This window comes from Podarcis liolepis (genome assembly GCF_965112155.1).
Source record: "Podarcis liolepis genome assembly, chromosome: 4".
Classification (NCBI taxonomy): domain Eukaryota; kingdom Metazoa; phylum Chordata; class Lepidosauria; order Squamata; family Lacertidae; genus Podarcis; species Podarcis liolepis.
In genome coordinates, this window is record NC_139558.1 from 89,503,701 (window position 1) to 89,530,236 (window position 26,536).

Here is a 26,536-nt window from a genome sequence, read left to right on the forward strand (position 1 = left end):
ATATATTTTTCATTCACAATGGAATAGGAAATGGACTGCAGCAATGTTTGAATTTTTAACCCACACTGAACAAAGTGTGGAAGGCATAACAACAGCATGCTGGATCTGACCAATGGCCCATCTAAATCCAACATCATGTTCTCATAGCAGCTGACCAAATGCCCATGGGAAGCAACCAACACTCCCCCCAGCAACTGATTGTTCTATAAGGACCCAGGGTGAGCAGAATACTTTGTAAAGCATCTCTTAAGTGGTTGAGTATTTCAAGGGGGAAAGGCCCCTTAATAACAATCACTATGAGAAGAAAACATATCGGCTTATTCCATTCCTTGCTTGGTATCTCTGGTCTAAAGCTTTGAATGGCTTGCTAATAAAATTACCAGGAGGCGACAAGTTCTCTCTTGGTTTATGAAGATGCGCTTCTTTCTCTTGAGATGCCTGAGCCGGAGGCTTTTCAGAACTTCGCTTTCTACTTTTGATCTTCTCTACTCTTTTACAGGATCTCTCAATGAAATCTTTCTTCCGCCTGAAAAACGCTTCCTGCAAGCTCTCGGTGGCAGACGTGAACTCTGGCAACAGTGCTGTAGGGGAGGGAAGGTGAAACCTCTACTCATGAAGTTATTTGAGAGACCTTATTTCATTTACCATATATCATGTGGGAGTACGGTTTTTAGTACATATCCACGACAGCTTTTAAACTTTCACAGATGTAATTATTCTATCTCGGCTTATTGAAGAAGAAAATAATTAAACTAAAACATTCAGAGGCCCATTGGTGAGCATAAGCCATGCCTTTCAGACACTCACAACAATGAAGGGGAAAACACATGTTTTCTCACCAACCAGTTTTTACAGAAGGGAAGAAAATGTAACCAAAGGAGCCAAAAGCATGTAGATTTCTAGATTGGGATATAATCAGTTAATTCAGAATGCACTAAAAATAGCATTTTATTGCCCACAAGAAGGCGAGAACATGTCTAATAAAGGCTTTGCAGAGGCCAGCTCTGTGCCTTTCTGGTCTTTGCACGGCCTAGAACGATGCTCTCCTGAAAAGATGGATAAATCATTAGCTAAGCATTCATCATTTTTTTCCTGGCGTAAGCTGATATGCTGCCTCAGCTCTTGTCCTTTTGCTGAAGCTACTGCACACCTACCTTCTTGTTTGGAGCTTTGACAAGAATCCTCTTGGGTGCTGCAAGCTGCTAATGGATAGTCAGGCTGAGAGCAAATGGAGTTGTCCACTTCTGAATTTAAAGGTAAAAATTCTCTGCTCTGTTAGAGAGTAAAATTGGCTGTAATAAGTAACGTGATGATTGTAAACTTTAATGTCACTTCATTACGAGGAATAAAGTACTGCTACAAAAGGAACTGCAAAAAATTAAAAACCAAATGGAAGTAGAAATTGTGTTTTAAATTGGAATTCACTGGATTTGAGATACGAATTCGATCTCAAGCAGTGCGATGATTCTTAACACAGAGGACTCCAAGCATGTACAGAACAGCTAGAGAATAGAAGGGGCACAAGAAGCCACAGTTGACGTAGCTTTCCAGTGGCTTGGCTGGAGGAAAAAACTTACTGGGGGGACCTATAAACACCACAAGTATTGTGTGTGTACCGGACACTGTATAGCAAAGGCTCAAAGGGTGGAATAGACACAAGCACAGGAAGGGGCAACGAGATGGAATTTGTCTTAGCAGCTTAACTCCCACAAACAGCAAAAGTACGGAAGGCTTGAATGCCCCTCCAAAGGATTCTCATAGATCCATACTGAATTGGTGGGAATGGCTACTCCTCCCCTCGCTCTGTCATTCCAATCTGTTGTTTAATTTTAATGAAGTCCCCCTAAGGAATAGCAGTGCCGGAATCTGTGGCCCAACTTTTCACACTCCTGCAGCTGGCTACATACACACAACTGTGCAAAAGTAGTGCATGCTCTACTTATCTCCTGCTTGGACTACTGTAATGTGCTCTATGTGGGGCTACCTTTGAAGGTGACCCAGAAAGTACAACTAATCCAGAATACAGCAGCTAGACTGGTGAATGGGAGTGGCCGCCAAGACCACATAACACCGGTCTTGAAAGACCTGCATTGGCTCCCAGTACATTACCAAGCACAATTCAAAGTGTTGGTGCTGACCTTTAAAGCCCGAAACGGCCTCAATCCTATATACCTGAAGGAGCATCTCCACCCCCATCGTTCAGCCCAGACATTGAGGTCCAGCTCCAAGGGCCTTCTGGCGGTTCCCTCACTGCGAGATGTGAGGTTACAGGGAACCAGGCAGAGGGCCTTCATGGTAGTGGCGCCCACCCTGTGGAACACCCTCCCACCAGACGTCAAGGAAATAAACAACTATCTGACTTTTAGAAGACATCTGAAGGCAGCTGTATTGTGTTTTTAATATTTAGTTGGGAGCCACCCAGAGTGGTTGGGGAAACCCAGCCAGATGGGCAGGGTATAAATAATAAATTATGATATTATTATTACTATAAAAGCATCTCTGTGCACTTGTCCACGGGTTGTTGCTGGGCTGGTGAGAAACGTCCAAAGAAGGAGAGGCTAAGCTCAAAGAAATTGCTAAACAGGACAAGAACACACCTATGCAAGCATGCACACACTTAAAACCCAATAGGCTAAAGACTTCTCTAGCACATGAAGCTGATTGACTGTATGGGACTGGCAGAAATGACTGGCAGAATCCGTGACTAGGGAGAAGAGTCGGCAGAAGAAGACTGGAAAAAATTTAAGGACTATTTACAAAAATATTGCAAAATTAAGGAATGTTGCATGATGTTGGATTGGAATTAAGTGGTTTCAAGCTGTAACTATAAAATGGTTTTCTTTAAGTAAGAATTTGAAGTTATAATAATTTAAGATATTGAGATAAGGATTTGCTGTATAAACAACTTAATCTGGGGATACAAGAAGGGGAGGTACAAGGAGGTCGGGGAAATAAGCTATAAGAAAATAGGCTGTGAAATTTATGTGTTTTTTCATATTTTTATGTTTGTTTTTTTCTTTATTGTTTGTATAAAATTGGAAACTTTAATAAATATCTTATATAAAAAAAGACTTCTCTAGCACACTCCCTCTCTCTTCCATCATACATCTTTATTATAAACCACATTGCTTCCAAAGCTATGCTAGATGTGTGCTCAGATTGCACATAATTCCACGCCCTTTTCAAAGTTCAGTTTATTAGCTAGGATCTTGTTAAACCTAAATATCTGATAGACTGTCTCCTTCCCTACAGACCCTCCTGGTTTTTAAGGTCCACAGAGGGGGCCCTCTTGGTAGTTCCACCTCCCTCAGAAGTTCGGATGCGGTGGTCCTGAAGAGGAGAGGACAGTCTCTGAGGACAGGCAGCTGTGGAATTCCACCCCCACCGAGGTGCTTCTGGCTTCTTTATTATACAGCTTTTGGCAAATGCAAGAAGACACACCTCTTGACCCCGGCTTTCAGCATCTGAGACAGGTGGTTCAGGACACATCTCTGAATGTAATATGTTTTAACTGTTTTTAATCCTGAATTTTAAAATGTTGTAACCCACCCTAGGACCTGTTGAGGAAGGGCAGGCAATCGGTTTGTTTGTTAATAAATAAATAAATGCTGCAAATTCAAACCATGCTGTAATTTAAATTTCACGGATTATCCCTTTTTGCAAACTAGTAAAGACAACAATAACCTCACCCACATAAAATGGGTCTATTGGGGAGGGGGAAGAACCAAAATGTTTACCATGGGACAGCTTATTGCTTCAGAATGATCAACGTAAGACAAGTTTTCGGTTTTCTCCTTTCTGCTCTCTGCTTGTCCAAAGAATTCCAAATCTGATTCTGCAATGCTGATGTCATTGGAGCTTATTAGAGTCAACTCAGGTTCTTCCATAATCCCTTGCCCTGTAGGTGTTTCCTAGAAATTAAAATGACAGAATGCTATGTTTTGGATGTGCATGATTTAATATAATTTGCACAGACATCACACATACCAGTATTGTTGCAGCACTTGAGATGCCAAGCTACCTTGACATTTAGCTCAATTCCTTTACACCTGTTGAAAATTCAAAAACCCCAACGGAAGCTTAGGTGCCGCAGATGACGTTTCAGAAGGCTCACAGGTAAACCACAGACCTTGTGCTGGCTCTCTGTGATTTAGGTCAATGCTCTACTTTCATCAATATGCTAAGAAAGGCATGATTTGGACAGTTTCAGACTAAGCCCCAACTTGATACCACATGCTACTTATAGTTTTAGTTCACTCACCCAGACTGGTACGTTTCTTGACAAAGAGGAACGTGAACTTTCAGCCTGCATGGCAGTCAAATTTGGTTGCTGAAGTGCATCTGGCACTCTGCCAGTTTGCTGTACAGAATTTTGCACAGGGCTCACTGAGATCTTAGAGTTCATTTCTGGAGTCAAACTCGGCATCATTTCTGTTATTAGAGGACTCTGATCTCCCACAGTTTGCAAAGTACACTGAGAGAGATCAATTTCTAAATCCTCATTTATAGCTGCCTTTTCTGTAACTGTATTACGCTTGCTGTCAGTTGATGCAGTGGGTAATTCGGCAAAATACAGGCTCTCTTCTTTTGTTGACATGTCTTCTTTCTCCGACTCTGTGGCCCCAAGAGCACTATTCCTTGTTCCATTATCTGGAACTAGCTGATAAAATGAGCCTCCATCTTCTGCTAGGCTTGGACTACGGAAATTTTCAATGGAAGAATAAAGGGTGGTGATCTCATCATTTCCCTGCTCCTCACACTGTGTGCTCTCAGGTGCGATATAGATACTGCTCCCATTAGTTTTACTCATTTCAAGGTTTCGTTCAGACTCCGCGCTGAAGGATCCATACTTATCACCACTCTGTGGAAACTCTCTTAAGGAAGATTGCAGAGGTAGGTGTTCAAACGATTCTTCAGCACCTGGAATGGAGAAACAAAAACAAAAATTCTAACCTGGATCAAAGCAGAACTGAATTTCAAGATGAGGTGGGGCGATTTCCCCCCCCTTTCTTTGTTAGAAACACAGGATACTAATTGTAGCTTAGTACAATACTGTACATGATTTGCATGCAACAGATTGCAGGTTAAATCCTGGTCTTTCCAAGTAGGGCTGGGAAAGATTCCCGGAACCCCTGAAGAGCAGCTGCCTGTTAGTGTCAACAGTACTGAGCTAGATGGGCATATGGTCTGACTTTGCATAAGGTCAGACTACTTGACTATATAGCCAAATACTGTCTACTCTGGCAGGTAGCGGCTTTCTAGGTTCTCAGGCAGAGAGGGGTCTTTCACATCACCTACTATCTTAACCTTTGACTAGAGATGCCAGAGACTGACTTTCTGACTAATTGCTGAATTATAAGGTAAAAAGGTAAAAGGTAAAGGACCCCTGGACGGTTAAGTTCAGTCAAAGGCGACTATTATGAATATTTATATTAATAAGCCAGTTTTTGGTGTTGCTGGTTTGTCGGATTCTATTAACCGGCAACCAGAACAGTTTCTGTCCTGTAAAGACCAAACGTAACAATTACCTTGACTCTGCTCCTTTCCCTCTTTGCCACTCTGTTGCGTTGGTGGAATATCACTTAGTTTTCCTGTACTGAGAAGAGAAAGGTTGTTGCTTCCTTCTTCCAAGCTGGAAGCTGTTAATTCGTGGCTCTTCAATAAAGTGGAATTCTGCTGACAGAAAAATGTGTGCAGGCAGAGAGAGACCAAGTACGTGATGAGAAATTTAAGAACTGAGACATTCAAATTATATTTTCAAGTAATATATCTGTTAAATGAGAAGCCAACTGATAACATCCACTGTGGAATCTTACATGGCTATGCAGTAATCTGAAGATAATTCACATTCCCACAGAAGAAGGCCATGTGAAGATCTAACCTCTAGGGGTAAGGTGCGCTAAAGCTTGTCACCCACCAGGTAAGGAGGAAAGAAATCTCCTGGACTAGCCCCTACTTCCCCTGAATTTTGTAAGATTACAAACTGCTTCAACACTATAAATACCAGAAACGGTTTTATGTGAGAATAATAGTAATCAGTTCTTAACTGTAATAACCCGTGATGTATAGGAACAAACACTTTTTAAAATACCTTGCTTAGGTTCTTGCTGTTCTGAGAAAAGGTTGAGAGTGTATCAAAGTCAGGTCTTGGTTCCAAAGGCTTAAAAAGCTCACGGTGGAAATTTGGAAAACTTCTCTCAAGGTCAGTAGTATTGACTGCCAGATCTTAAAAAGGTTAAAAGGAAAATCGACTGTTGCCAAAACAGAATGCTTTACATCACACATCAAACACACTGGCGATGAGGCAGCGCATGCATTTAAAAATCAACAGCTAAACACTCTTTAATGCTTTCACACCTTCAAAGATGGTCTTCTGGGATAATCTCCACTCAATCCAGCAGTCTCAACAATTAAAAAGGTAAAGGGACCCCTGACCGTTAGGTCCAGTCGTGGCCGACTCTGGGGTTGTGGCGCTCATCTCGCTTTATTAGCCGAGGGAGCCGGCGTACAGCTTCCGGGTCATGTGGCCAGCATGACTAAGCCACTTCTGGCGAACCGGAGCAGCGCATGGAAACGCCGTTTACCTTCCCGCTGGAGAGGTACCTATTTATCTACCTGCACTTTGATGTGCTTTCGAACTGCTAGGTTGGCAGGAGCAGGGACCGAGGAACGGGAGCTCACCCCATCGCGGGGATTCGAACCGCCGACCTTCTGATTGGCAAGTCCTAGGCTCTGTGGTTTAACCCACAGCGCTACCCGCGTCCCTTTCAACAATTAAAAGGTTGCACCCTATATCCCATATGGGGGTTATAGTCATTGGCAAGACTATGGGCTTTCCCCACAACTCTCAAGGCTCCAAGTCACAAGGTGTAAAGACTAAGGAGAATCAACCAGGTCAGCACCTCATCCCACCCATTTCTCCCAATCAGGGTGACCAAGGTGGTTTTCTGCGCCAAACCCAGAACTGTAGCCAGGCTGAAATGGGTATAGAGAGATGTATTTTTAGTATAGCGACAAAACTGTTGACCAACAATACAAACCGCAACAAGAATGGGAAATCCAAAAAGGAACTAGAAGCAGAAGGGGGGTGGCGGGGTTATATCAAAAAAGAGGTTCATTGAATCAACATGTTGCAGACTCTACTGGTCTTTGTTCCGTGAAATTCAGATATACCTCCTATTTGTCATGCTATCAAGCTATGGTATAGTATTATGATCTTAGCCGCGCACTTTTGTGCAGCCTTATAAAGAAGAATTATGTAGCTTCAACAACACACAGGACAAGAAACAAAATTAATTTTAAAAAAAAATAGCAAATTCATTCCCTCTGAATACTTCTGAATTTGCTATTTTTCACCTTCTACTAACATTACCATGGGAAGAGACGTTGCTTAAAGATGACCAGCTGAAATCTCTTGTATATTTGTCTATGATCTGTTGAATTTTACGTCGATCCGAGTGCAACATTTCTCCAAACAGATGGGAGCCAGGAGCTTCGGCAGGATCATCCGGTTTACACAGCAGAGAAACTGAAGGACCCAAAGCAGGATTTGCTTTCTCTTTCAAAGGAGAACTGAAATGACACGGTTGTTTCCTGCCTGAATGAGACTCTGCAAGACATAGCACAACCATGCTCAACTTCATAAAAAATTCCACACAAATCAAGAAAATAAATGGTTCGATCCATAATTAAAAGAGCTGTGCAACTTATTCAGACTACTCCACAGCACATTTTCATGTCAGACATAGCCATGTAAACAGAAAAAACCCAGTCTATTGTATTACAGTTTGTAAGAAAATGTACCTGTATTGGCAAGACTTCCGTCAGGATTGGAATTGGCAATGAAGCTGGTAGCAGAAAGGGAAGATGAAGCGAAATAGCCACATGCTACCTGTTGTGTAGATGTCTGTGGACTTAGTGAAGAAGGGCACCATTCTGTAGAAAGTGTTACCTAAGGCAATAATACATATGAAATGTAACGATTATGAATTCCAGAACCCCAAGTGCTCGGAATTGCAACACATTTTGTTCTGAGCTCAGGTCAAGTGTATAAACCTCCACGTATTCAATTGTCAGTACACATCAGGCTCATCATTGCTCAGTAAAGTCTCTCTGTCTCTCTCATTCATTCATTCATTCATTCACTCACTCACTCACTCAAATTCCACTCGCTCATTCACTCGTTCCATTCACTCATTCATTCAACAGGAACCATACATCACAAATCACCATGCTCTCAATTCAGACTTGTATTGCTTCCCAGAACAGTTTACAAATCATGCACCGCGCAGACCAGTTGATCTTTTTGGTGCTCAGATTTGGCTAATTCTCATCACAGAGTCACCGATTAAGAGGCTCTCAGAGGAAAAGTGAAGCAATGCAAGACACAGTCATGCTTATTTACTAATGGAAAGTGTTTTGTGTCTTTTTCTAATGTTATGCAGTATAAGAGATGTAAACGTCAGGTTTTTTAAATAAGTAATACTATTCAAAATATAATGCCTTGTTTTCCAGATTATTTTTTTAATAGTCAAGGACAATTAAATGAGAATTTTAACTCCACAAATGAGGGAGGCAGACTGCACAACTGGTGCTATATTCAGCAGTGCTGTGTTCCATTCAGTATTTTGTTGCCAGAAAACCTTTGCAAAACAAAACTAGGTATGAAAGTTAAAGAAGAAGAGCGGAGCTTTTCAGAGCTCCCTAAAGCAAAACCAAGAATGAACAGCTCTCACATCTGAATGCAAGTTTGTAATTAACAGTTCCAATTAATATATTTTTTTGGAAAAAACATGAAGATTAGAAAAAGGGAAGCAAGCTTGTTTAAAATAAATGCTGTGTATTACATGTTAAAACCCAGTGGTGACTAACCATACAATTAGGTCTAAATGAAGGATCAGGATACGTAGCTATTATCTTTCCAGTATCATCAGAGCTTGGTAAGCCTCGATCTCTAAGACGGAGTTCGCAGGAGTGGGCTGAACACACAAAAATAAAATAAATCAGAATGACAAAGAGTAGGAAAACAGCAAGCATTTATGAATCTGAACAGGTTTTATTCCATAAGCCATTCCCACTTCTTCATTTCTGCCCAGGTTTGCTTCCATCTATCAGAGAGTACATGCTCTGCTCCCAATTCATATGTTGCAATCTCACCTGCACACAGAGAGCATGTCCTTCATAGACTTTGTTTGGAAATGCCAGCTACTGCTCTGCAGAACAGGAGTGCTCTCAGGGGCTTAGAATGATTCATACCAGGACAGAAAGAAAACCTAACTTATTCAGGGCTGAAAATGTTCTAAGAACCATTTAATACATTATGGCGTTATCAGTTTGATTTTAGGGGTGAAAATCACGGTGCTGCTTTTGATAACAGGCCAGTAAACGGCTTCGGCTCAACAAACTGCCATGTTTTTGATCAGAAGTCCCCAAACTTTGGGGGCCTGGGGGCACATCTGGAAAACTAAGAAACTGCTGCCACTGTTGCAACATGATCTCCTTTATGAGGAAGGGCATGATAGAAATTGGTTAAATAAACCAACAGAAACAAAAACAAACCCATTTCACAGACGAACCCCTCTCCTAAAACTGGACTAAACACTTACACATATCAAAACAAATAAAACACAGGTAACAAAACAGGCAACACCATTTCCCCAAAACAATGCCCCCCTCCAAAAATCTAAAAGGCGCTTTTTTAAAAAAACAAAACAAAACTTTTTTCTCTTTTTTTTTGATGGGGCAAGCAGACCTAACAGGCACCAAGAGGGGTGAGTGAAGGGCACTGTGTTGCCATCAGGTGCTATAATGGGGACCAAAGGAAGCTCTCAGCTATATTACCCATGCACCAAATTGAATCAACTTGTTATGGGAGCTATTGTGCAATGATGTAATGGCCTCCCCTTGGAGCTTAGGGCTTCTTCAGAAGCAGTGCCATGGCACATTAGCTTTCCATGGATCTAATATAAAGCAGACACAATATTTGGCTTAAGCTAACATTATCATCATTAGGTTTGACGAGGCAGATTCCAAACCCAAAAGGGCCCCCAAGACATCCATGCTTCAGAAAGCAACACTTCTCACCCGAGTCACACAAGCCACCGGCTTCCATCGCTGACTTTTCACACCATAATTCATTGAACTGGATCTCACTTTCATCAGAACTTGGCTCTTGGCCATCCGCCGTAATTCTTAATAAATCTGTTTCTTCATGGAGATCTTCATCTAGACTGATGCTGGAATGCCACTTATGGGCCCTTGAAGCCAGGCAAGTATCTCCAGTAAGAGGTTCTCTGTAGCCTGCAAGTGTCAGTTGCCAATTGTTAGAAGTAAAGACCAATACTTGGCTGCACTTTTAAAATACCTTATTTCAATCAGAAAATTAAAAAAGGATCCCTTTTGACAGAGCTTGATTCAGCTGCTGCACAGCCCTAACAGATTTTGTAGCGGCAATACCGTATTTTTGTAGATTCCTTCTGCTCTAAGCACTACTTAATGAGAGGATATTGGATTTGTTCGCCAATCGTTACCTTGGAATTATGCTCCGCAATTTCTGACAAGTCTAGGAAAGGTCAGAAGCTTTGGGATTTTATGGCAAGAGAGGATGAGCCATAGCATGTAAGAACTTCTGATCAACACCACACTTTTACAATTTACCTGTAGAGGAAAGTCTGCCACTCCGTGGTGTGTCAAGTTCTGGTATAACGCTAAGTTCATGCTGTTCCAAATCGAGCCCTAGCTTTATTTTTGACAAAGGTGGCTTTGAAAGTCTCCATGTCTGTTCTCTTCCCCAGGTGTCTTGAAATCGCTCTGTAAAGTAAAGGTAAGTTCAGGTGACCTGCAACTGATATAGCAGCTGGAACACTGAGCTACAAACTAAGAGCTCCCCAGTTAACATTTCACTTCTACTCAGCCTGAGGCATGTCATTCTCTCGGCAATCCAAGGAAAACAATACTTACCTTTGTTCCATGGCTGGGAAATACTATTACCCTACTAGGTAGGTGCCTGCAGGCATCAGGTTACACCTGGGATTCTGATCCCCATTTTTTAAAACCTGTGTTTCACTTAAGGCATGAAATAGGTCTGAGTAGCAGTCAGGCTTTCCTCTTTTAAAAAATGGGATCAGCCAGTTCATCCTAGAATCCCTGATGAAGAGTTCTGGAGAGCTCGAAAGCTTGTGCAGTATATTTTGTTCCAAGTCAGATCAATTTGAAGGAAGAAGGGAAGTCAAAACAAGACACAAAAGCAGGTTAACTTGACATATCAAAAGGTGCTTACCAATCTGTTCATTTGGACGAACACTATGAAACAAAATGTCCTTTTCAGCATGACTGCTCATATCAGCGACGTGAACCATTTCTTGGTTGCTGTCTTTTGCTCCTAGTGTAGGCAGCAGATGGAAGTCATCAGTCTCTCGCTGCTCTGTCATATCTCTGCATGTGCTGGACTGTCCTGCCTATAAGTAGAAATTAAGAGTACCTAAACACAAGCATGTCCCCCCACTGTAAGGCATCACACACATCCAAGAGATGATTAGATATTTAGATCAATTCTATGGTTGCTTACTTATAAGTTCTACTGTTTTTAATGGGGTTTACTCCCAAGCAAATGCGCACCAAATTGCAACCTATACATAACACTGGAGCAGCCTTAATACTAATCCATCTACCCAGGAGTGTATCTGCCAGAAAGAAGCTAGATCCTTTTACTAAAGATTAAACGTTTTGAATCTGGGATCTCCAAATTGCAAAGGATGCACTCCAACACTGAACTGTGCATGTCACCTCTTTTCCAGGGACTTTCAGTTATGTTCACAGAGCTGATTCAGAATAAAAAAGCTAAGATTAAAAAATGATTGCAAAAATGCTCTTCCATTAATACACTGAAGAAGGGAGGAACATTTTCCTTTAAAACTGTGGCAAGAATAGAGCTAATGGGAAGTGTGTGGGTGAGAAAGAGAAGCAGAAATGTTTTCTGAGGCCTGAAATAGAAGCATTCATAACTTTGAGGGGAAATTGGTATTTTCTCCCAGAGTTATGAGTGAAATACTTTCAAAAGCTGTGCTTTGAAAATATTGTTACAGCCAACCCACATTGCTGCCACAGTAGTTGTTTGAACAAAGGCATTTAAAATTTAATATACCAAAATTATACTCTTCAGATACTTAAAAACAGAAATATTTAGGATACATTTCAGTGCTCCCCAAAATATCACCCCACTAAAAAACAGACTTCATAATTTCCAGAAATTGTACATCTCTAGACAAGAGTTGACTGAAACGATGGCAACAAAAGTGCAGCTACTCAAAGTTTAGGAAAACAAATCAGAGAGAAGTTCTCATTCTGAATTAATCTGAAGAACAATCAAAATGTTTTCATGCCATGTATTTAAAGCCTACCTTTTTAATAAACTCCTTTAAAGCTTCCTGCTGCTGTTCCATTTGTTGTTTCAGCTGAGTATGTTTTTTCAGGAGCAAGTCCTCTTGTACCTTCTGCCGAGAAAGAAGAGCTTCCCTTTGCTTATCGAGCTGCTCTTGTAGTTCTTTCAAGTGTTCTTGCTGAGCTTGAATGCTCTCAGAGGAAGACATCATTCTGTCCCTTAATTCCACTATAGCAGAATAACCAGGCGTGGCTCCACTTCCATTTTTTAAGGCGTAGGATTCCTGGGTCTTTTGACTCTCGCTAGAAACAAAGGAAAGCACAGACGAGAGGGGCCGCAAAGGAGGGAGGTCAGCTTGCTCCAAGGTTGTTCTTGTCCAACTTTCAGGAGGTTTGTGCTGGTGCTTTAAGGTTGCTGGCAGGAGAATCTTCTCCGCTGAAGGTGCATGAGACGTCAATTTATCAGACCAGAGTGTTTCTGCAGACACAGAAGAGCTTCCCACAGGGAAAGTGAATGGGGCATGCTGTGTTTGAGCCACCGGCTGAGTTGTAACAGAAGTGTCCTGTGACTTAAGCGTTAATGATTCTGGAATGCTGTGAAATTCCAATGACTGTGCTGAAGGTGTCTTCACTGCGCCCAGTTCTTCTATCTGTTGGCGTGAACCGTAAGCCTGCGTCAACTGAAAAAGCCTTTGACCCTCCAGAGTACCTACATGCTCACTGCCCACATCAAACCGTTGTTCTGCTCCCCCCTGCTCTGATGATGGCACTGCAAACATCCAAGGCGGTTTTGAATGCTCAGCTGACTCTTGTACAGGAGCAGTCCCAAATGGCTGGTCTACTGCTAGATTAACTCTCTGCAAACCACGATATCCTTGTAACTGTGATGGCACATCAGGGACAGAATCTTGTTGTGCAAGTCTGTTAGCAGGACCTAACGATGACGAAGAAACTGAGCGGTATCTCTGTTTCAGCTTGTTCTGATACTCATGCAGACGCTTCCTGGCTTCTTCGACCGACACTCTGTGCATCCTAAAAGAGACATATATTTATATATTTGAGCAGATAACACTTTTCAGGAGCAGCACTGCCAAGATAGCATCAAACAGGTAGCCAGGAATCTCTTGTGTTGACAGAAAAATACCTGTTTTGGATTAGAAGGCGTTGCTGATAGTCGCGAATCATCTGTATATGATCGTCCTCTGTATGATCGCCCTCTACAGAACTGCTGGCTGCCTGTAGCTCTATGGCTCTTTCAAGCTAAAGAGAAATTAAAGGAAGAAAATATCAAGCACTGTGCAAAAGGCAATCACTTGAATCAGCTCTGTGGGGAACAGTTAGTTACAAATCATGGTCTCTTTGAGCAGAATCAACCATTTCAAGGGAAGAACTGCAGTTTGTTGCTTCTGCTCATTAGGTAGCAGGAGTGATCTTCATTTTCACACGGAAGCATCATCTATGGCTTAGTATGATGTGAACAGCCACAGAATTAGCAAATCCAGCATTATGTCAGACAAAACAACTTTTCTCCGTCACCTTATGTTGTACTTCCTGCTGCTGGTGTACAAAGGGGACCCTAATATCCACTTGTTCCGTTTGGGATTCTTGAGCTTTCATTTCTTGCTCTTTTTTAAATTCCTGCTCCTGGCGCTGCAACTGAGCCTTCAGAAAATCAGCCTCCAGACGTTTTTTCTGCTGTTCAATTTGCTGAAGCAATGCCAACTGCTGTTGCTTTTGGTGCTCTATCTAGTCAAATGAATAGCAATTCTGTATGTCAGTCACAGAAGGAATCCATGGCACACAATGAACCTCCCATTAAATAAATTCTTTGACAGAACAACATTTATCACAAGTATTAATTTGGATAAAATATAGAATCATAAAATAGTCATCAAAAGATTCTTGTAAAAACTATACTGCATCCTTGTAATTAAACCTTCTATGGAAACAACACTGAGAACAAATAATAACACCCATAACTTTACAATACAGCTTTGAATTGTATGATATTGCAATCATATCGTAGTGATCACAGATGTCTAAGAAAAGGAAGAGTGAAACCTAGAAATTAAATTGAAGTTAACTGGATATTTAAGACTGACTTCTATGCATTCCTGGCATTGTGACTGTCACAAGTTTGAAACCATACAAGTACAAGCTTACATTAGCAATTATTCTTGGCTGTCAGAAGGAAAGAAACAAGAGAGCCCTTTCAATTGTGTAGGTTTCCATTCCTCTCACCCCACAGAGTAGAGCAGGGATAGGAATCTCAGGAAGGGCAGGGTGGGGAGGCAGGCTACACCCCCTCCCAAACCATCCACTTGTGTGTTGTTGCCTTGCTGCAATGTGCCCTTGAACTCTGATAACTGCTTGCCTGGAGGATAGAGGTGTCTGTGTAGAAACTAGGGTACTTTACAAAGGTGTATTTGCATTCATTGCTCCACCCACTTTTGCCTCTGACCCTGGAAGGCTGCCCAGAAGGGAATGTGGAAACTCAGGCAAAAAAGGTTTCCCATCCCAGGTGTAGAGAACAGTTAAAGCTATTGTGTAGGTCACTGTGGGAAGCAGCCGGGTGTTTTTGTGTTTCAGGCTTTTTCATTATCTTGACGTTTAGCCTTAATTGTTCTTGAAATGAGTTTTCTGACATTCAGTTTCCTGTAATTTGAAATCGAAACACTAGTGACTTAAGTGCCCCATCTTGTTGGTGTTAATTCATATTCTGCTCTTCATTATTCACACAACCCCAGAGGGAGGGACAACACGGACATATCAGAATGGAACTGCCACACTGCTGTAGACTGAAAAACAGTTATACCTGGTTTTGTCTTTCTGCTTCCTTTCTGAGTTTAGTTGCTTGTTCTTGTGGGTGATCTAGAACTACATTTCCAGCAACAATACTTTGGTCCAGTGTCTGCGGCAGTTCTAAGTAGACACACATATAACATGAATATGTAGTAGATTAAGGATAGTTACTCATGTTAGACCCTGCATCATTTTATATAGTTTATTCTTTTAATTTCTATGCCACCCTTCATCTGAGATCACAGGGCAGTTTACAATATAAAAACACAAAAAATACAGCATAGACTTAGTTCTTGTGATAACAAATTAAATATAAAGTCCTCTTATAATTTATGACAGTCATACTGATGCCACCACTGCTGTTCAGCTTCCAAAGAGGCGTTTCAGCTCACAGAAGGGGTTTGCGCCCTCACCCTGTCCCCTAATCTAGCTTTTTTTCCCCTGCTGGCAGGAAAAACAGTTATTTGAAGGGGTGTAGGAGTAATTCTGTGTCCAGAGCAGCTGTCTACCAGCTCCACCTGGTACGCAGGCTGAGATCCTACCTGCCTGTGGACTGTCTTGCCAGAGTGTGAATGCTCTGGTTATCTCCCGCTTGGACTACTGCAATGCGCTCTACGTGGGGCTACCTTTGAAGGTGACCCCGAAACTGCAATTAATCCAGAATGTGGCAGCTAGACTGGTGACTGGGAGTGGCCGCCGAGACCATATAACACCGGTCCTGAGAGATCTGCACTGGCTCCCAGTACGTTTCCGAGCACAATTCAAAGTGTTGGTGCTGACCTTTAAAGTCCTAAATGGCCTCGGTCCTGTATACCTGAAGGAGTGTCTCCATCCCCATCATTCAGCCCGGACACTGAGGTCCAGCACCGAGGGCCTTCTGGTGGTTCCCTCACTGCGAGAAGTGAGGTTACAAGGAACCAGGCAGAGGGCCTTCTCGGTAGTGGCGCCCGACCTGTGGAACATCCTCCCATCAGATGTGAAGGAAATAAGCAGCTATCCTATTTTTAAAAGACATCTGAAGGCAGCCCTGTTTAGGGAAGTTTTTAATATTTAATTTAATGCTGTATTGTTTTTAACACTCGATTGGGAGCCGCCCAGTGTGGCTGGGGAAACTCAGCCAGATGGGTGGTGGTGGTGGTTGTTTGCCCCTTTGGCTCACAAATTAGTTTCACAGTTCTTTGAATCCTGCTCATCATCATGGTCAGTTTTAATTCCTAAGTGCAAAAAAGCCCCCACACGAACATACCCCTGGCTTCAGAGACAGGATCACTCTTTGGTTCAGGCTCAGATTCGGAGTCATATAATCTTCTTTCTCTACTAGAAATTGTTCCAGATTCAATTGATTCAATTTCACTTGTAATTTCTGGTTCACTTCCTGTTGTCCAATGGTCTTTTTGGTTCCTGATCTTGTTTAGCAATTTTTTAAGAGCCAATTTTGACTGAGGCTCACGTGGCTTTTCAGCTTCACTACCTAAATTAAACAAACAGTACACGCATGAGCAAGAAAACCAAGGAAGCTGTTCTTACAAGAGAGTAACCCATGCAACTCATGGTTTGGTGTGACATTCATATGCGGTCAATATGTTAAGGCCTGGCATCACTGGACAGGACCTGCATAGGCCAGAGTCACTTTCAAGTGACGAATATACAGAGGAGGGCAACCAAGATAATAAAGGTGTGGAAGCTAAGCCTGTGGAAGGACGGTTGAGGGAAAAGAGGAGACTGAGAGGGTGATATGATAGCCATCTTCAAATACCTCTGGGCTGTTACATGGAAGATGGAGCAAGCTTGTTTTCTACTGCTCCAGAGGGTAGGACCCAAACCAATGGATTCAAATGGTAAGAAAAGATGTTCCGACTAGGCATAGGGAAGAACTTTCTTATAGTAATAGCTGTTTGGCAGTGGAAACAGACTGCTTTGCAAGGTGGTGTACTCTGCATGATGGAAGGCTTTTAAGTAGAGACTGGATGGCCATCTGTTAGGGATTATTTAGCTGTGATCCCTGCATCGCATGGGGTTGAACTAGATGACCCTTTGGGGTCCCTTACAGTTCCAAAGTTCCAGTTCTACAGTTCTGAGGTTCTGAATTTTGAACAGATTACAAACTCATGAAATGGGCTGAAGTTTGCCAACCCAGGTCAATCGTTATTTCTTGTTACAAATATGAAATGTTTCAGTACTCTACCCTGCCACATGCACTCTTAAATCTCTGGTACGTATAACCTTAGACTTTGCAGTGCCACCAAACTGCACATTCCTCCCCAAGGTCACATGGTTAACAAGACAATTCTGAAACCACTGAGCAGGATCCAACTCAACCCACTGAAATTTCTTAAGTTTACTGATTCAAATAGGGCTACTCCAAGTATGACTAGCATTTTGTATCACCCAAGAGTCATATGCCAGTGTTTGGCAAGATATCCATCAATGTTTATTTCTATCCTTATCATTTGACAACTGCTTTATACCATCTTATATCCAGTAGTGAATATAACTGATAGGCCATACTTGTTTTCTAAGTGAATATTAATTAATAAGAATCAAGTTTTCAGGTTTTCTCTTACTACTTGGCTCACTGTCCTTCACCTCATCCGACAAACTTGGTGGCACTTCAAACACAGAAACTGGCTCCTGGGAAAGTTCCAGCTCATCATCTTGAGATCTACTTGGCAAGGGCTGTGGGTCAAGGTGCAAAATAAGGTCTCCTTTCATTTCTGTGTAAAGAAATTAGACCATATGAAACCAACACACAACATTCTCTACTGAAAATTCCAACTACAGAGGAGGTGAGCTGTAGACATTTAAGAATGTTTTTTTAATCACACAATGCCAAGGAAAGTGAAGCCATGAAGCAAGGTATTCAATTACACTAAAGACCAATTCAGAAGAACAACTATTTCTCTTACCACTAATGACTATCACTTAACATAAATTTATATTGTAATGAAGCAACATGTAATGAAACTTCAGTCAATAACAAGTTGCAACATGGGCAATATGGATGCCAGAATTCATTGTAAATATCACATTTGCAACATAAACGCAAAAGTGTCACCCATCTAAGAATCCTTAGAGATCCCCAAATTGAAATGATTTTTGAGTTTAAACCAGTTTAAACCAGTACATTACAAAATGGTAGGGGAAAATAAATAAGTTACCTGGGATGCTCTCTCCCAAAAAGTCCTGTATTATATATGTGAAAATTAGTTCACTGGGGGCACAAGCTGCAATATGGCGATTCCAGAGCAGCCCTAAAATAATCCTAGTAACTGAGAATATTCAACTGTAGGCCAAAGATGAAGAATCTGTGACCCTGCAGGTGTTGATGGACTGTCAGCCCTGACCATTAGTTATACAGTAATACCTCTGGTTGCGAACCGTCCTCCTTGCGAATGCTTCAGGTTACGAGCTCTGCTAACCTGGAAGTAGCTGCTTTTGGTAGCGAACTTTGCCCCTGGATGCAAGCAGAAATCGCGCACCAGAGGCGTGCACGCAGTGGGAGGCCCCATTCACGAAAGTGCGCCTCAGGATAAGAATGGTTTCTGGTTACAAACTGACCTCCAGAACAAATTAAGTTTGTAACTTGAGGTACCACTGTACTGGTTGGGACTGATGGAACTTTGGAATCCAACCTAAACTGGAGGGTCACAGGTTCCCTATCCTTGCTGTAGGCCTAAAGTAGTATTCCCCCAATCTGTGCTGGTGTGGAGCTTTCAATGGAAGATAAGCTTCTGTGCAAGACCAATGGAACTGGCTAGGGACTACACAGAAGATTATATCATTGATCTTTCCAAAGCAGTGGCTTTCTAATTTCCTGTTTCTCCTAATCAATTTGTCTAGTGAAGTCCCCCCTGAAATCTGCCACAGAAATGCATTCAGATTATGGGATGCACTGACCAGGCCTGCTGGGCTTCACCACTGCCCTTTGGAAAATGACTGTACAATACAGAATATGCTCAACCAACGTAAAACATAACAGTGGGCAAGCTTGTGTCTTTCAGGGAAGACTGCCTGACATCACTCCAATCTCCATTAAGGTGCAAAGGAATCTCTGGGTTCCCCAGAACAGTCCAAAAGTCACTTATAAATACTTACTCCTGTCTCCAGTATACATGTCTTCGAAGGCACACTCCAGCTCTCTCTGCCATTCTTCCCTGATTTCCACACGCTTGTAGGGCGGCTGAAACAACTGAGGTGGCATCTGGGCAACAATCTGTCTTCTGCGTGCAAGGTCCATATTCTGCATATGTTCAAGCTCTTTCATTAGCTTTTCCCTGTCCTTTAACAGCAGGAAAAAATGTCCTATTAATAAGCTGTCACACAAGCCAAGCCAGTTTATTTGACAGAGTGAAGATGCTTTTAAAGCTATGATGATGATTGCTTTATGTTGGGTACTTTCCGAAGACTCTTAGTTAGCAGGTCATAAAATTAACTTTAGAGGAGCGGCATTTATTCATGTAAATTACACTCTGCTGGACAGACAAGTTTGAATATATGCACGCGCGTGCACACAAACAGTAGGCAGGGAAATGGAAGCTATCCATTTCAATAAGTACAAATGATGTTGTTGAGTTTTCTGCTAAATATACCGCTTTAAAAGCAACCTGCAATTCCTTTAAAAAGGGGGACTGTAATCTACTGCACATGATTTATAGATCAAATGCAGACATTTATTAGACATACTTCATTATCAAACGTCAGCTTCATCTGAAGATATTAAGTGTATAATTTCAGAAGGCATATTTTGTTAATTACCACTTAAAATGAAATATTGTTTCCTTTCTCCTCAACATCAGGTGCATTAAAATTCCATTAAATATTCTGTGAAGACAAGCCCACATTATTCCCCCTTAGTATCCTAGCTTTCTAGTGCATCTGCTGAATTAATACAGCCACAAGAAATAAATCTCAAATGCAGGAAGCTGAAGTTACAGAGAAGAGAACAAGGGTTGGGCTTTTTAATAAGTCACCTCTTAGTACCCACTAGAAGTCAGGCCTACAGGACAACCCCCAAGTAAGTGAAACACTGGAAACAAGTGCATTGATTTTGCCTGCTTTTTACATTAGCTTTAAAGCCTTCATTTTTTTTTATAGACTTAATTCTATTGTGATTTTCAGCACGGTACACTTTTTAATTATTTTATTATTCCACATTGGCTTCGGTCCTGAGTTGGCAGAGAGGGGAACTGCTGAAAACTAAGTAGAGGCCCCTTTCAGGAAGGCTTTTATGGAAGAAGCAAGAATGAACTCCTTCTGCAAGCTTCCTTCTACTCACTGAACTCAGGACCGGCTCCTTTATATCTTTGTGTAACTACACCTGGATAGGTAGCTACATTCTGTGAAAGTAGGTCATGCTGAAAAGAATTCTAGCTGTATTGAAGTTCAACTCTGAAGTACCTGCACAACGCAGTTAAAAAACAACAGCCCTCTTCTCCCATATATTAGAATGCTTTGCGTTTCATCAATCTTACGCCCACAAATGCCAAACCTTACCTACCCTGAGGCCTGAATTACTTCAGCGTGGCTTTCTAAATGTTCAACTATATTTCATCTTTGACAGTGGAAAGAACATTGCACACCGTGAACCTAGAAACTGAGGATAAGCACTAGGAACGCTTTAAGGGCTTGAACTTTAAACAATCCATTATTTCAGAATCTTTCTGGAGAAAGGTTAGGTGATTGTACTTTGAATTCATTAAATATACAGTGCCCAATTTGCTATTATTACTCATCTGATGTCGGGAGAATGTTTCTGCTTTGCTTACCCGTGCAAGACGAACCATCTTCAAGGCATGCTTCCCTCTTAGGAGAGCTTTTTCTTGCTGTTCTCTCCTCTCTCTCTCTTCATTGTTTTGCAGTCCTTCCTTCCGTTTGGCTTCCACCTTGGCAAGTAACCGAGCATCTGGCTGGGAGTCAACCAGCAACAAGTTAGGAATTACAAGTTCTACGGTGCCTCAAAAGACTATACCCAGAAGTATAGTTTTGTAGGTAAAAGGTAAAGGTAAAGGTAAAGGGACCCCTGACCATTAGGGTTGTGACTCTGGGGTTGTGGCGCTCATCTCACTTTATTGGCCGAGGGAGCCAGCGTACAGCTTCCGGGTCATGTGGCCAGCATGACTAAGCCACTTCTGGCGAACCAGAGCAGCGCACGGAAACACCGTTTACCTTCCCGCTGGAGCGGTACCTATTTATCTACTTGCACTTTGGCGTGCTTTTGAACTGCTAGGTTGGCAGGAGCAGGGACCGAGCAACGGGAGCTCACTCCATTGCGGGGATTCGAACCGCCGACCTTCTGATCGGCAAGCCCTAGGTTTTGTGGTTTAACCCACAGCACCACCCGCGTCCCCAGGTAAAAGGTACTGCACCCAAATACATTTGGGACTAACTTCCCCACCCAACTACCCAAGGGTGGCCCTCAAACAATATGTCAAGTCTCTGTGATTTCAACCTCAATTAGACAGTAAACTATAAGGAAATAATGTACTGTTCAGTCTGGCAACTGATTCAGTGGCATGGCCTAGCAGAGCAGCAACTGTGTGCCCTACTAAGGGCAACAGCTCTGCAGAATGGAAAATAATTCAGTAAATTGTGTGAAGTGTGGGAGGACTGCAGCAGAATATATTGGGAACCTCTGAAGGACCCCATAAGAGCCTGCTATAAGAGCATGACGTCCCTGCTTCTGGTTTAATCAAATGAGAATCTGCTGCTAGAGTTAAACACAAAATAGTGGGAAGAAGAAAACAAAGAGAGGCAGAGAACACATGAACTTAAGAAGAGCCTGCTGAATCAGGCCAAAGACCCATCTAGTCCAGGACCCTGTTTGTGCAATGGCCAACCAAATGGAAGCAGCACTCCCCCCAGTTGCATACCATGTTGAAGTGGTGCTTCCTTTGGTGTGTCCTGAATTTTCAAATATTCCACTTCATTTAATGAGGGAAGGGGTTGCAGTTCAGGAGCAGAGCATCTGCTTTCATGCAGAAGGTAAGTTCCATTTCCCACAGACATGCATGGTAACAAGGAAAATTGGGTGAAACAAACTTATTTAAGGACTTGCTATTTAGGTTCTATGATATAGCCCAGGCATAGGCAAACTCTGGCCCTCCAGATGTTTGGGACTACAATTCCCATCATCCCTAACCACTGGTCCTGTTAGCTAGGGATGATGGGGAGTGTAGTCCCAAACATCTGGAGGGCCAGAGTTTGCCTATGCCTGATATAGACGAACATAAACAGCGTGACCAAAAATTGTCTTCATTTTCTTTTGCAAATAAGGCTATGCTGCATCAACAGTCTCAAACTTTTACAGGTTTTCAGTAAGAAAAGCTCCAGTTTTAATACTTGTTTTTGCAGGAATGACATACGTTAATTTCAAGTATTCCATTTATGAATTCCATACCCACAAGAAAAAAAGTGGCTATAATCCAGAAGTACACTGGGATTCCAACTGTTGAACAACAGAAAGGCAAATATTTGTGCTTCCCAATGCTTAATGCTGATTGTCAATTTTCCACAACAGACAGCAAAAAATCAGCAAGTGCTTCTGGAATACTGCTACTGCTGTTACACAAAGTATGCCACGTGCAAAGTAAAAATCAGTCACCTGGTCTATGCTCATTTCTCTATCTACATATGGTTCACAGAGATGATGGTGAAGATCACAGAGATGATGGCGAGTAATCGAAAAAGTGTCAGTATCACAGACTTTGACTGTAGAAACACTCTTCAACTCAATATTCTGAAAAGTTTGAAGAATAAATTTGTTTTAATAGGATGGCTGTGCTAAACAACCAAGAACATGAACAGTACAAGGTCACCCATTACAAACAATGTAAAACCCATCTAAAGACAGATGTCTCCAAACTCCCACCAAAACTGACCAAAGTGAGAGATTTAGGCATGTCTGTAAGAGGAACTCCACATTTTCCCATATATGAGGCTATAAGATTGTATGAATATCTGTGTGTCATTATTCTTATACTAATGTTTGGGAGGGGGGTTCCCCCCAAAGGTGAAGTGCAGTGTAGCTAGAGATTGGCACAATAAATACTAGGAGTGTGCATAGCTCTGTAGGAAGGTCAAATAAGAAGACAAATATAGGTGATTCAGGAGTTCTCCCCATCCCAAATCAAAGCAACATGTCAATAACCCTGGGTCAAATCAAGATCCCAGCAAAGCCTTTGTCACTGTATCACATCTGTTCCGTATACCTCTCTATTTTCCTAGGGTCTTCATTCTTCTCTATACCCTTTGCTTTGCAGAAATAAGGCTATCCAAAATGTTGTCTGTGGAGCACTGAAGAGCTCTGGATTGTTTTTGTTACTACAGTGGAACCCCGCGTTGCGGACGTAATCCATGACGTAATCCGCAACTTCTAGGCCTCTTAAACTTTTTTTTTAAAAAAGTAACCTTTTTTTTAAAAAAGGAATGCATTAGTCCCTATGATGAGCCTTTTAATCAGCTAGGCTCCGACATCTTTTAAAGTCTCTGAAAAGAATACTCACTTCAAAAGGGGGAGGGGGAGGAGGCGGTAGGCTTGCAATTTTAGCAGCTCTCTCTTTTTCGACATCCAACGCATTCTTCCGTGCATTTGCTCTCCTTGTTTAGAAGGGAGAAAGCAAGAGATAAGACATTCAAATCAGATTTTGTGCATGGCTAAACCAAACAAATAGTAAACATAATCAATATTTTTATTAGTTGGCTATTTACTGAATTTCAAGGATAATAAAACTAAGAGGCAGCAGGCTGTTATCCAACTCAGTGACAAGTGTTTTTAAGAAGGGTGAGAACCAGAGCAGAATGCAACTTGCCACAATACCCTGCAGGTTATTTTGACTCAGTTCCCTTTGTTACGTTCCAATTCCCACAAAAAGGAATAGGCTGGTCATTACTACATGTTTTGAGCTACAACCCCCACCAACATGGCCAATAGAAATTATAGAAGTTGTAGTCACAAACATCTGAAGGGCACCATGTTGGGGAAGACTAGTCTGTAGACAAGAGCCAGTAATGGTTAGAGTGTCAGACTAGAACTTAGGAGACCAGGTTTCAAGTCCTCACTTAGCCATGAAACTCACTGTGTGACCTTGGGCCAGTCACTCACTCTCAGCCTCTCACAGGGTTCTTACAAGGATAAAATGGGGAGGAGGGGACCTATGTACACCAAGTGAGCTCTATGACAAAAGGTGGGGAAAATAAATGCAATAAATAAATGCACAGCTGTTGCAGTCCTTAGGCCAAAACAGAAATCCAATGCTGTTAGGACGGTAATTCTATGCACGACTGCATGCAAGCCTCAGTGAATTCAGCAAGTCATAATGCAGAATGAAAACACATAGGATTGGGCTATAGGAGTGTCTTTGCACAGCACAAACAATGTATCTCAGGAAGTGGAAGTTAAAAGGAACCATGGAAGGAGAGGAAGGGAAGTCCATCAATGATCGTTGGTTTTTTTTAATGTAATGGAATATGTAATATGTAATTTTCTTTTTCTAATTACTTTTGGGGGGGTGGTTTTGTTTTTTTCTTGTGCTGAAATCAGAAAATGGGGGGGGGGGAACCACCTCCAAAAAACAACAGCTGTAATATTCTTTAGAAAATGCAATTCCTAATAATTACTGAGAGGTTCTGCCAAAAGTACGAGTAAGCAGAAAGGCAAGTGCTAAAGCAAGGCAGCCCCATGCCCTCCCCGCTTAACAATTCAGCCTTCTGCTGCAGCCCCAAAACAAGAGACAATATTGACTTGTGCAGGGGGCTAGAAAGCTTGAACGCATGAACCCAGGTGCAACCCTACATATGCATACATGCAAGAGACTTTGAGACATTAAAGCAGTGAAGGTTCATTTTATGTGCAATTTACCTTGTTTGCTCCCTCAGCGACTTCTCTTTTTTATTTTTCTGCTCCTTTAGCGCTTCCTTATGCCTCTTTTCTGCTCTTTGTTTCCTTTCCTTTGCCAGCTTGGCCAGAGCCTCCAAATCCGGTTCCTTTGAAATTAAATGTATATGTTGAATGATTGTCATAGAAACAAATTAACATCAGAATTTTAATTCAAACAGCTTAAAAGTGTATCTAAGACGTCAGGTAAACTTCCCTTTTGTGCAGATGTCATGACCTGTCTTTGTGCCAGCTTTTAATAGAAAATGTTTGCAGGGGCTCAATCTAAGGAATAATTTTGCCATCAAAATGTGCTGTGGAGCTAGTGTTAGCTCTAATGGCTGCCTTTCCACCAGGACTGGGTCTATACTCGTTGCTATTGAGGCAGGACCCACTAGAGTAAAGCTACTGTATCATCTTATGAGTAAAATGGAATTTTCTAATTCCACTGAAAGTTTTGGAATTTTACTCTAATACCTTTTCTTTGTCTCTATAGATGGTGCTATGTTAAGTACTTGCTTCACTTTAAGTGGACGTTTAATGATCAAAATGTTGATGGCATTAATATTTTGCACTGATAAAAGGGCAAGGTTTATTTTCAGTATGGGAGCATCTTTGTAAATATCAGTGTTCCACACCATTTCCCCATTCATTCGCTTTCAAAGGTTCCAATGATCATTATAAATTTCAAATCCACTAATTTGTCATTAGCTGCCTCTTCAATATACAAGTTGAACAATTTCACAGCTCCACTTATCCTAGGATTTAACATACTTCAATTATCAACAGATTAAGTAGTGCCCCCCTTGACAAACAAAACTGAAGTCTGCAGCACAGTTGTGTACTACCATCATTTTACACCTGCCCAACATTTAACTATTTGCCTTATTTTGCTCTATTTGCATGTTTAAATGTATGGCACATAAATTCATAGCGTCTGAATTTCCATATGTCTTCCTTCACATATACAGATGTAAGAAAATAGAAACACCTGCCAACTTGTTTTATTAGTACACGATTACATATATATTAGTAAAATATACAGCTTTTCTAATTTCAGTCAGTTGAGTAGATATTTGCAGAAAGTCTTGGTTGCTATAGTATCACAGCCATAGTTTACCTACATTTTCCTTTGCTTGTCTATGCCCTTCTCCTATAGCTCTTAAGCTTGACAGATAAAGCTTTTCCAAGGCTCGAATCTTTTCATCTTGTGCTCTCTGCCACTCTGCTTTCAGTTCTTCTGCCAAATGATGCAGCTGCTCATCTCTTCTCTGCTTAACATCTTGCCTTATCTGCAAAGCAATATTCTTCTCCTGCTCTCTAACCTGGAGGGAAAAATATATTTGTTGATGATTTTATATTTTGTAGAGGACTGTAGACTTCTTTTTAAATTGTTATTTTACTTGAATTCTTTGTTCACCACACTTAAACCCACTTGCTTTACTATGCTACACCGTTATCTGCTTCTTGACAAATAGGGCACCT

General features: G+C 41.6%; 1 protein-coding gene across 8 annotated transcripts in view; it reads right to left on the bottom strand.

Moving 5' to 3' along the window:
- Nucleotides 1-26,536, bottom strand: part of CEP295 (centrosomal protein 295) — a 32,120-nt gene that overhangs the window by 1,907 nt on the left and 3,677 nt on the right. For 2 of the 8 annotated variants that reach the window (XM_083499159.1, XM_083499160.1), the window contains exons 3-26: nt 26,176-26,376; nt 25,037-25,161; nt 23,682-23,775; nt 22,781-22,915; nt 20,946-21,086; nt 19,276-19,459; nt 17,745-17,894; nt 16,427-16,651; nt 15,194-15,300; nt 13,966-14,124; nt 13,523-13,638; nt 12,399-13,410; nt 11,279-11,456; nt 10,657-10,809; nt 10,084-10,299; nt 8,872-8,978; nt 7,804-7,951; nt 7,373-7,609; nt 6,092-6,225; nt 5,529-5,673; nt 4,262-4,920; nt 3,738-3,911; nt 1,155-1,272; nt 381-581 (exon numbers count right to left, since the gene is read on the bottom strand). In XM_083499159.1, the coding sequence (XP_083355285.1) occupies nt 381-581; nt 1,155-1,272; nt 3,738-3,911; nt 4,262-4,920; nt 5,529-5,673; nt 6,092-6,225; nt 7,373-7,609; nt 7,804-7,951; nt 8,872-8,978; nt 10,084-10,299; nt 10,657-10,809; nt 11,279-11,456; nt 12,399-13,410; nt 13,523-13,638; nt 13,966-14,124; nt 15,194-15,300; nt 16,427-16,651; nt 17,745-17,894; nt 19,276-19,459; nt 20,946-21,086; nt 22,781-22,915; nt 23,682-23,775; nt 25,037-25,161; nt 26,176-26,376 (5,119 nt within the window). Of the gene's footprint in view, nt 1-380; nt 582-1,154; nt 1,276-3,737; nt 3,912-4,261; nt 4,921-5,528; nt 5,674-6,091; nt 6,226-7,372; nt 7,610-7,803; nt 7,952-8,871; nt 8,979-10,083; nt 10,300-10,656; nt 10,810-11,278; nt 11,457-12,398; nt 13,411-13,522; nt 13,639-13,914; nt 14,125-15,193; nt 15,301-16,426; nt 16,652-17,744; nt 17,895-19,275; nt 19,460-20,945; nt 21,087-22,780; nt 22,916-23,681; nt 23,776-25,036; nt 25,162-26,175; nt 26,377-26,536 lie in introns of all 8 variants that reach the window. The other 6 variants (XM_083499157.1, XM_083499158.1, XM_083499155.1 and 3 more) reach the window with 3 other exon arrangements.